Below are 12360 nucleotides of genomic sequence, written 5' to 3'. Positions count from 1 at the left end.
TCAAATGCCAGTTCCCTAAATATTCTCAACATTGACTCAAAAAGAATGTCATCTGCCCTCCAAGGATTCCTGTTTGAGTATCTGAACCATATCCATAACATATGTGTGCTAATCAAAGCCAATAGTAGCAAATCTAGAAGCATGCCACTGAATTGCTTCAATGTCTGACTGGTGGGATGTCACATTGTCAAGCATGCGTATGTTCCAACAAAAAAGTTTTGGAAAACTGGAGTTCAAAAGAGAATATATGAAAATTGTGAGATAAAGCTGGGAAAATGAGATCAAAATCGCTACCACACAATTTAAACCTGCGAAGAAGCTACAAAAATCGAATTTTCTGAACTTCGCTTTACGTGAGTTTGATAGACCCTGTTATAACCAGTAAGGATACAAAAATTCTCAGTGTAAGAACAAGAGAGGAATTTTTTAGTCATTTCAACGTCTCTTGCATATAAACACTAGATTTCAACCTGTCAGGAAAGAAACACACATGAATAAATCACTCATCATTAATCCATTTTTCAACAAATTGTTCATTCATATACCATGAGTTGTAAGAAACTTGCAGACATACTGAAAACCAGATTATGCTAACCACAAAGGAAGAGAGAACACAGGTAGTGGAACATTGCCTATGGTCAGGGTCTAGTAGATGCGAGGGAAACAGCATTGGAAACTTTAAATGGTAACAAACCCCAGAAAATGGCAGGAATTCTTAAAAGTATACAAAAGAATGTTCAAGGCTATAAAAAAGTGTAAACTGGGTCACTTGAAACCAACATAAAAATAACAATTTTTGTCTATTACTTTCGCCCAGTTCTCGACTGTGTGCCTCTGCAAGAACAACGAGTTTTGGAAGCAAAACAATTCTGATTAAAAATCATCTGTTGAGGAACTGAAGGAAATCAGTACTTTGCAAAATAACAAGTCATGTGCGGAAGACAGAAACTCGTAGCAGAAGTATGGAGATATGGATACTGAGCAACAGTAATCTCACATAAGCAACTGGCAGAATTATGTTAAACATTTGTAAAAGTGAAAAAATTACTGAAGAGTGGAAATGTGCATTAATTGATCCTCTTCATAAAAATGAGATAAAACCAGTCTGAATAATTACAGGGAATTTCACTGCATCCAGTTATGTCCAAAATTCCTTAAAAAGCCCTGTGAAGGCAACTAGATGAACAAGTAGGCCTATTAATAGGAGAGTATAAGGCACGATTTTGCAAACACAATCATGTAGAGAACAGATATGGGAACCAAAGTCAATTTTGCAAAGATGACGATGTGTAAATACTGTGGCAACTTATGCCAAGTGTCAGAAAGGCTTATGATTTGACAGAAAGACTTGATTCAGTATGTCAGAGGAATTCAAAATTGACAGGAAAACAGTGGCAGTTATCCAATAGACATAAATGGGTACAACACTAGACATTAAACTGATTGGAGAAATTTCAGAAACATTTGAAACGCACAACAGTGTGCAGCCAGAGATCCAAGATCCACTCCAATTTAAAATAATTCTGAAAAAGTTATGAAGACATAGGGGAAGGAGATAAGGGAATCCAAATCGAAATTAAAAAAGAGCAGAGAATTAACATGAGGTGTATGGGTTTTGTAGACACTCACTATTCTAAGAAGCCAAACTTGTCCCGGAGAAGCTTCACAAAATGTCAAAGAAAACTAGTCTACAAATCATCTGTGAGAAAACTCAATAATGGACAGGAAGCCTGCAGATAATATCTCCATTATAACTTGGTATGAGGAAGTGTCACAAGATACATACATTAAATATCCAGGAGAGATCATCCAATCACCAAGACATATTTATTTATTTATTTATCCTATTCTGACAAGGGCCATCAGGTTCTCTTTTGCATTGGACCAGGGTTTCCCACATACATCATAGTTACCTAAGAAACAACAATTTTAATATGACAAATAGTATTGAAATGATATGAGTGTCTGAAGTGGCAATGTAAGTAATACTGACTATGAACTAATAAAGTTAATAATGACAGTACTAGTAGTATTACAGCTGTTGCCACTAATTTGTGGTGGTAACAGTAGTAATGACAACAATAATAGTGGCAGGTATAAAAAGGATTTATAAATGTACAAGATAGCTTTCTGCTATAGTGAGTTCCATGGAAAGGAAATTTAAGAAGCCTTCACCTTCTAAGAATTTTGAGAAAAGAGGAAGATATGGGTGGAGCGTAATTATATGCTCCCATGTCAGTTCAAAGAGCAAGTTAAAAGCACCCAAACCTGGGTACTTCAGGATGTTTGTAGAGGACACACATTGGTGACTTTCTGTTAATGGATGTGATCTCTATGAACATATTCCTCTTGTTTATCTTCATGATTGTTGGATGTGTGTGAGTATATTACATGATAAATCAGAGCATGTGTATGCCCCTACTCCACCCAGTTGTCAGTTACATCTGTTGTGTCTTAAAAAGATGTAGTCTTCTCAATTTACAGAACTTGTGGACATACTTGGTTGGAGCCACATCTCAGACGGAAGTATCAGATGTAGGTCCATGTCTTGAAATATGTGACAGACTTTGTTATGATGAGGTGGCAGAGATCGAACATTTGCGTGTGCGGTATGAAGTTCAGTGCATTTAGCTACAAGGCTCATGAAGATACTAGATAGTAGTGACTTTAGGCCAGTGAGGTTATGAGAACAAAGCATACCAGACTGCATTATGGTAGGGGAGCAAGGTTCCTTCAAGTGAAAGTGGGAGATATCTCCAGGAGGAGGGAGGTTTTGTGGCCAGGGCCACCATGCTTCGCACTGGTCAGTGAATGGTCAACTGAAGACAGGAAGAGAAAGTTCGTGAACAGAGCTAGAATAATCTATGCACAACAATACTGAAAGCAAGATAAATGGAATGACAGACTGCTGTATTATTGTTGGTCCTAATGATGAGTAACCACAGTAATATGATAAATTATTAAAGTAGAAATAAGACTGTAAATTATCACCTGAATCAGAGCCTTGTGAGCATATTGAAGTAATAGTGAATTAATGAATAGTATTGGTATTGGAGTTATGAGAATTGAGCAGAAAATTAATACTAAAAATAATCCTAGACAAACAGTTAAAAATAAGAGGGGAAACTGTTTTAAATATAATATTAGTAAAGCAAATTGTTTCTTTGCAAAATAAAGACCTGAAAGTAAACACACAAAATTAGGGCAATAAGAGTTGATAAATTTTTTAGCTTCTAAAGTCCAGACACTCCAGTTGATCTGCATTGCAGACTGATCATTCATATTTTAGTTCTTCACTATTATCCTGCCATTGTTTGTCCACATGTTTTGCAGTTGAAGTCTTGGGATCACACTTCAAAATCTTCAGTCTTTCAAAAGTGAGATCCTCGCTTATTGTCAAACCTAACTTCAGGAGTTTCTGGCTCAAAAGCTTGTCAGCTGATGTGGAGTCATTGTAACAAAAAATCTATTTGAGAACTACTACTGAAATAACTCTTTGCTGCAGAAAGTACTGTGATTCATGGTCAAACAAAAATGACTGATTGGGAAGCAGGAAAGAAAAATTCTCAGGAAAATATTTGGACCAGTTTTCTGTGAACGAATTTGGATATGGAGTCCCTTTAGAGAGATTTATAGACAGCCAGAAACAATAAGAGACAGCTTTAGATAAAAAGTGATAAAATTTTGTGGATGCATCACAGGATGACCGTTGACAGGCTCACAAGGCAGATATTTGAGGTAGCAAGCACTAGCAAAAGCAACTCAAAATTGGTCATAGGTACAGAAGAAGTTGGACACTCACAAGATAACATAATAAATCGATAAAGAGTCAAGAAATGCCATGAAACATACTTAAACAGCAACACATGGAAAACAGAAATGGATATAAATATTTGGAAGACCACAAGAGAGACCACAGAGGACATACACTATGTGATCAAAAGTATCCAGACAGCTGCCTGAAAAATGGCTTAAAAATTCGTGGCGCCCTCCATCAGTAATGCTGGAATTGAATATGGTGTTGGCCCATCCTTATCCATGGTGACAGGTTTCATTCTCGCAAGCATATGTTCAATCAGGTGCTGGAATGTTTCTTGGGGAATGGCAGCCGATTAACAGGTGTTGCTCTGAGGAGAGGTATCGATGTCAGTCGGTGATGCCTGGCATGAAGTCAGCATTCCAAAACATCCCAGAGGTATTCTAAAGGATTCAGGTCATGTCTCTGTGCAGGCCAGTCCATTACAGGGATGTTGTTGTCGTGTAACCACTCCGCCATTGGCCGTGCATTATGAACAGGTGCTCAATTGTGTTGACAGCTGCAATTGCCATCCCCAAATTGGTCTTCAACAGTGGGAAGCAAGAAGGTGCTTAAAACATCAATGTAGGCCTGTGCTGTGATAGCGCCACACAAAACAACAAGGGGTGCAAACCCCCTCCATGAAAAACATTGACACCGTAACACCAGAACCACCTCCGAATTTTACTGTTGGCACTACACACACTGGCAGATGATGTTCACCAGGTACTTGCCATACCCACATCCTGCCATTAGGTCACCACATCGTGTACTGTGATTCTTTTTTTCACAGAACAATTTTCCACTGTTCAATTGTGCAATGGTTTCACTCCTTACATCAGGTGAGGCATCGTTTGGGATTTACCTGCGTTATGTCTGGCTTATGAGCAGGTGCTCGATGGTGAAATATAAGTTTTCTCAGCTCCCACCTAACAATCATAATACCTGCAGTGAATAATGATGAAGTCTGGAATTCTGGTGTGATGGTCTGTATAGATGTCCGCCTGTTACACATTAAGGCCCCCTCCAACTGTCAGCAGTTTCTGTAAGTCAACAAACGAGATCAGCCTGTACCCTTGTGTGCTGTATGTGTCCCTCCACATTTCCACTTCACTATCACGTCGGAAACATTGGACCTAAGTACGCTTAGGAGTGTGGAAATCTGGCATACAGACATATGAAATAAGTGATACCCAATCACCTGACCAAGTTCGAAGTCTGTGGATTCTGCAGAGTGCCCCATTCTGCTCTCTCATGATGTCTGATGACTACCGAGTTCACTGATATGGAGTACCTGGCAGTAGGTAACAGCACAATGCACATCATATGAAAAACCAATGTTTTTGGGGGTGTTTGATCAAAAGTATCCACATTGTGTATGTAAAGAAATTCGCAAGGATGTAGGAATAGGAAAAAAATTTTAAATTTAGACACTATCTCTTAAAAGTTAATGTATGAAATATAATAATGATAATAATGTAATCTGGAAACATCTCCCATAATTATCAGTGTGAGGAGATTAGCAATAGTCATAGGTATCTGATTGTCAGTAGACTTCACAGAAGTAATCTTCAGTAGCAGCTTCTGCTTTTTAATATGCTATGTGTCACATTCTGCAACCCTCTAGGCAATATGATTTGTGGAATACAATGTGTAGATCCAAGAATGAATGAATGAATGAATAACTAACCTTCCCATCCTTTCTCTGACCAGGATATAGGCTACAGTATGATTTCACACTGAAAGAGAAATTTATGAATGAAATAAAAAAATGAAGAAATAAATTCAGCTCAAGAAAACAGAGTAAGATTACACTATTTTACTGAAAGGGAAGTGATCACTGTGTAACCAGATCGTGTGTAGGTTCCAAAAAGGTTATATCCTGGACACGAATAAAGATACAAATGTAGGATAACTTTATTTTCAGATGTATAGCTATAAAGCTTTTATTTGTAGAAGAACCATTCAGTTTATCATGAGTACATCTTCTATATGCATGCATGTGTAATGGGGTACTTTTCACAATTTGGTTTAAGTTCAGTGTTTTCATTCACTTCTGACAAAAGTTCACTATTCCTTCAACTGGACACGCAACAAACATTGAGGCAATAGACTTGTCCATACTTATTGAAACACATTTGGAGTTCTTGTGCTCAAAGTTTTTTTTTTTTTTTATTTAGTGGACCTTAAGTTACTGCATGGCAAGGCAAATAGATGGAGCCTTCCACAAACCCCGACAAAAGAATGACATACTGTGAGATCAGACAAAATTCAAGGTCGGCAGGTGAATGTGAGATGTGTATGCCCCCTATGGCTGATACATCAATAAGGCAGCTTATTGTTAAGAAGTGCTCTTTCATGCAGGTGCCAGTGTGGTGATGCTCCATCCTGGTGAAAAAAGATGTTTTTCTCTGGATAGTTTCCTTTGCATCTATCTCAAAACCTTCTGTTATTTCTATTTATGTCAAAATTTCATGTGTTGTGAAGTTCCTTGCTGTACTGATTATATTCCTCGTTAATAACATGAAAGTGTTGCTTCATTAAATTACATAATTTGAATAACAAATCATGACCACCACCAAGAAATGGTTCCTTTTTCCAAATCACAATACATTATCCTTGTCTTTGTTATTACTCATTTTCAATGCAGTTATTTTTTAAAAATCAATTAATTGATATAGTTACCTTAATTCAACTTACTGTCAGAGATGACTCAGTCTTTCTTGTTATTGTGAAATAGTTTGTTTAATCTGACACGTTTCTCATTAGGTGATCATCTTCGGGTTTGCTGACTGAATTTCTGGATTATCCTTTATGTTAAAGGTTTTCTGCTAGGCTCCAGTAACAAACTGGTTTTAGTGCTATTGTAGCTGTCCACATTCTGATTGCTTCTTCATATTTATTCATTGAATATGGCTGTTTATAATTGGCCACCTGAATTTATCTGCAGTTGTATTAATCCCTCCCCTGCTGTGAAATGTATGAAAGCACATTCTTTCATTTGTAAAGAACACTGCCCTCATGTTGACCATGTTGTTTATTTCCTGTTTATGGTACTACACAATTCTTTGTCATTTATATGCCTATAAAATAAAACCACTTCATGTAATAATTCCTATAGCTTTCATGACTAGCTGTACTCCTGAATTTCCTCTGTGGATGAAACTGATGGGACATTTAACAACTTCGATGTTCTGTGCAGTGAGCTATCTCAAGAGAATGGCATAATGTTGAATGCTGCAGTTGTGAAAAAAATACATTTAATAGCAGTTCAGATAGATATTTCTTCAGTTCTTTCCTTTGCCAGTTTTATCAATAAAAATCGGACGATTTTTTACATTTTTCTCTGGTACTTTGCCTAACTGTATGTGCCCGAGAGGTGAAAGGTATTTCAGGCATTTAATTTTGAAGTATCAAGTAGGAAATAAATCAATGTTTCTATAGTTACTTACACAGCTAAAAACAAAGTGCTGAAATGAAGTGTTAATTTTTACCTATAATTTTCTTCAATAACTGCTACATTTATGTAGTCTCTCTTTTTGATAATACTATTTCGAAGTATTGTTTGGAACATTCAGATGTTAGTGGGTGTTAATACAATTTTATTTATTTACTGTTTCATCAGCTTTATATCACCAGTAATTCTTTGTACTATTTCAGGTGGCAGCCTCAATAAGAAAAACATCTGATAGTTTAAGGTACGTTTTTATTATGCACCGCAGAATTTTTTGAGCAGTATAAATTTTTAGTTACTCCATGTGAAAGGAAAACAAACAATAACCCCTAGGGACCAAAATGCCATAAGTTATTTTTAAAAAGTTCTGTTTCTGGAGTAAACATTTACCATTTTTCACCTAGTAAATGCTCACAGATGAGTGTGACTGCTGTGTCTAGATCTAAACCTGTTCCTTGCGAAGCACTGTGAAATAAGAGATTAATATCTCTGGTTAGGCCTATATGATAAGCATCACACACCCTTCAGCAATGTTCTGAGGTGAGTCACACAGTTGTTTTGAAACCATTGGATTTCTGCGGTATCCTAGCAATGGATTCTCTGGTATCGTAGCAATGTACTGACTGCTGTACCTACAATTGAACCAATGTGATGATTCCATTTGGTATCTCCACATATTGCTACACTCAAGAATATATGAGAGTAGTGATAGGATACTATGTTTCTCCTTTTTGTGAAATACACTATTTTTAGTCATAATGTTTGAAGCTAGCTGGCAATCCTTGCACCACTTCAAAATTTTATCTAGGTACAAGCTGATACATTCTTTTAAGTTCTTTATAATTGGAAGAGCTAGTAAGTATATGTGCCTGTACAGTTGTGGATAGTTTTGCTTTTTATCTGTCTTGGCTATGAAACTGAGTCAACAATACTGTTCATTGTAGTTTACCTACATTTCTATATTCTTATTTATAATAACTTCTACTGGTGCATTACCCTTCTTTTCTCCGTATTCACCTGACCAGAAATATTGTTCTTCCTCCCATGCACCACACGAATTCCCACCATATCAAACTTAAACTTATCCATTTCTGATTTCATGTTCTCTGACTCACCTAATCAATCAAGGGACTTCACATTCCACACTCTGACTTGTAGTGATATTGTTTCTTTCACCTGATGATATCCACAAGTGTAGCCCCCTCCCAGAGATCTTATTGGGAGGCTATATTGCTACTGGAATATTTTACCTAATTGGATGTCGTGATCATTAAACTATACAGCAGAGCTGCATGTGGTTATAACAGGTGTAGTTCCCCTTGCTTTTAGCTGTTCACAGTAACATAGCAAGGTCATGTTGGCTAATGGTACAAGACCAAATTGTATAATCATCCAAACCATTCTGCATTTACCTCTACATAGATACTCCAAACCATTCTGCATTTACCTCTACATAGATACTCTGCAAGCTAGCATATGGCATGGGGGTGGCTGGTACCTTTACTACTAGAAAGACCTGCCATCCATCTTCATTAACCACATGTTAATGTGTGGACCCTCCCTACATATCCTTCCATTGCAGTTTTATGTACTTTATGTGTCTGTTTTGTTAAGGCATGCATGTCACTTCACTTTGCCAAGATAAATGTTTCATATGGTAAGTGGGTGCCACACAACTGAAACATGTGAAATAATTTAGCTATTACCAAAAAGTCACAAAATTAGGAAATCATGACATTGCGCTGTGGAGATGCTGATAGACTTTTTAATTGTACACTTAATATCATATATTCTCACTACATACTTTATTGAGTTATTGGTTATCATAAGTTATTGTTTGGAAGTTACACAGGAATTAGGATTGGCTGGTAGAAATGAGGCAACACATACTTGAGGAAAATTATGAATAACTAAAATGGTAAGCTGCAGTTAAGAGATATAATATTAAACGCAAGTTCATAAGGGTTAACAGCATGTGTAACTGCTCATGTAATCAGCTTTGAGATGATGCCATAAGTCCCAAATATCACAAGCTTTGTTGTACTGTGTCATTTAAGGGACAAGAACTCCATGATAAATATCAGAAAGCTGCATATCAATCAGGAACATAAGTGTTGCAACAGTTGTACCAACTTGAACCATGACTGTCCAGCAATAGACGAGGATACCTGCGTGTCACTCACTTTCGTTATGGGAAGGTTGTTCCAATGAGACATCTTGGCATATTCAGTGTTGGAACTTTCACTAGCAAAGTCTTCAAGAACACATTTGATGGTGACTTGGGGGTTGTGGCAGCTGATGGGGGTGTTAATTGATGTTCTACTCTATCCCAGCAGAACAAGATAGAAAATACTTGAAACCTAGTCACCACCATACTCATTGGAGAAAAAACATAAATGAAATAACAACTGTCAAAATAATGAGACTTTATGCTTCCAGAGCATCAGGTACAAATACCCTATCCCATGAATCACAAGTGGACTCGGCCCCTAGATGCAAACATTGATGGTTTTGTTGGAACCACCAAGTTCCACAGTGAAAACCCTAAAATTGTCATCTCCCTAATCAATCATAGTAATGACACAAAAGCTTATCATTGATTTAATTACTCCTATACTGCAATGGAACATTCATAGTTTGATAGCACATGTGAAGTAAATGAAACTTTTTATTTGTAGACGGTCACAGTATTTCACGTGAGTCACTCTGTAAATGTTTCAATACTCCCATGCTGTCAGGGCACAGTATCTGACTGGTTGCCACTGTGGGTAAGGATTGCTGAATGGACAACCTGTGTTTTTGCTGTGTGTGAGGCTAAGTGAGGACTGAAATCAGACACTAGCTGTATGAATTTTTAGGGGAGTTACTCAATGATAAAAATAGGTTTTGTTTTGATTTGCCAAGATCCTCTTTGCAAGAAGCATTGCTAATATTATCCTAAAATTTTGCCAACCATTTCATTTGTAGGAGATATTAATGTCAGTAATATGCAGGTGTAATGCCAGCATCTCCTGGTAGGTTGTGAGATGAGCTATGTCTTCTAAATACAAGCTCTAGAATTTACTTCAGCACAGTTATTTGTTTTCTCACAACTAATCTCTAATCCTGCTTAATTATAATTGTAACCTACACACATACGCATGTCAGAAGGTCACTGAGGTTGGTACCACATAGAGCAAACAGAGGATTGTTTTACCATCTGCTGATATTCAAAAACTCTTACATCTTGCCAGACTATGATTATTGCAAGGTAGATTCACCACACTGTTGGTGCACTTCCCCTGTTGTGGAAGTAAGTGTCAACCCACAGTATTCACCATCTGCAAAGCTTGGTGATAGTTCTAATGTTGTTCGTCTACAGTGAATATTTAGCACAGAACAGCTGTCTACATCTTTTCTTTTGTGATCTGGGTCAACAAAAATATGAGTAGCAATGAGGAGGATTTATTATTGTTGTGATAGCCCATAAAACTCATGTATCAGGCAGGAACAAACCTAAACACCAGAGGGAAGAAAAGGAGGTAGCTCAGACAGTGTTGATGTAATGCCACAAGAAACCTAGATATGACTTATTATTTTCAAGTAGTGCTACATAACAGCTGAACTAGTACGAAACTTTCAGCTTTGTGGGAAAGCAATTGTGCCTCTTCTACTGAACCCAGGGGAAAATGATACATTGCACAATAATTACTGTAAGGTGGCCCTCACCAACAGTAAGCCAAATGACAAGAAAAATTCTATCAGCATGTGCCATACCTGGTCTGTAGAATCCAAGAAACTGAGCACTCACATCCAGTGTACATTTGAAGGATATTGCTCTATCCTGAGAATGTGAATGGCTGGAATACGTTGCCTTTCCCTAATCAGATAATATTTTGGAACAGTGTGTAATTGTGGCTGTGTCCTCCTTGTATATGTGTTGATAGGAGTGTTTGGGCAAAGGCAGTGCCTGCCATCTACGTCATCTGTAAGCTTCGAAAGTGGGAGGTGTTTCCAGCCACTTTAATAATAGGCACACCAGGCATCTACTCTTATAGTATGGCCTATGTGGAAGCAACTGTGTAAGTAATATACCTACATAGGGCATACCGAAAAGGTGTTTTTTTTTTTTTAAATTCAGCATACAGTACTGTAGTCAGTGGGATATAATATTCTACATTACCTTAGTGTCTGGAGATTTTAGACAGAAGCCCATTTTACTGAGAGTTTCTCTTAAAGAAAGTTTTCTGGTGTATGGCATTATTGACACAGTGTATAACTGTTCTATGCAATGTAGTGATTAACTGCAAAGTTTTTCATTAATCACATAGAAAATAACTTTTACTGTAGTCTGATTGAAACTACTTGATAGCTGATGTGTGTCACTTGCCACTGCAATATTGTTACATCCACTACCAGCTACATTGCTTGGTTATAGGCAACACACAAACACAGCTGATTTTAAGTGACCTATGACTGAAATGTGGCAGATGACAGGTTTTGTAGCATTGAAACAAACTCTTGTCCTAACCTTACCACAACTATGTGATCTGCAGTATATCTGAGAAAACAGCGATCAACAATCTGCAGCACAATTGAGATCATGATCATTTTGTTCAGAGCTTCTAAGGCTAACCTGTATGACCGAACTGAAGACTGAAATATTTCTCAGTATGTTTCTTTGCACAACCATCTTCTGCAGCAAAGTTCCAGTTTTTGATGAAAGCAAACTGTAATTTCTCACTGTCATTGGTTACTTGAAACCATATATCCATTAAAAAGCAAAACAGTCAAAAGCAGCAATCAGGATAGAATAATAGCACAGAAGTATGTGCATGCTCCTACCCACCCACAGCCATATCCACACTCAAATGACCTCGTTGGGAAGCTCAAAGATGTCCATTTTCATTGTGATGGAATGGGGTAGCTGCAGGAGGAATGATTGGACCCAGATATCACATGGATGGACCATGCACCTACTGCAATTACTTGCTCTCGGAAGACTATGGGAGGATTCGCTGTACATGATTCATGCTGATGTCACCATTGATACGTTTGTTTGATTCAGTCAAGGATGTTTTGGAACTCCAGGGGACCAGATATTGAGTAGTTGTAAAGATAATTTTGAATG

At 37.4% G+C, this 12360-nt stretch overlaps 1 protein-coding gene across 1 annotated transcript in view; it reads left to right on the top strand.

Moving 5' to 3' along the window:
- The window catches only part of LOC126212743 (uncharacterized), a 238750-nt gene that overhangs the window by 144825 nt on the left and 81565 nt on the right, over positions 1-12360 (top strand). Inside the window, exon 8 of the mRNA XM_049940152.1 lies at positions 7457-7494. Coding sequence (XP_049796109.1) covers positions 7457-7494 — 38 coding nt within the window. The remainder of the gene's footprint in view (positions 1-7456; positions 7495-12360) is intronic.

Source organism: Schistocerca nitens, chromosome 11 (genome assembly GCF_023898315.1).
Source record: "Schistocerca nitens isolate TAMUIC-IGC-003100 chromosome 11, iqSchNite1.1, whole genome shotgun sequence".
Lineage (NCBI taxonomy): Eukaryota > Metazoa > Arthropoda > Insecta > Orthoptera > Acrididae > Schistocerca > Schistocerca nitens.
The sequence above is the reverse complement of the archived record's forward strand: the minus strand, read 5'-3'. Positions and strand labels throughout refer to the sequence as shown.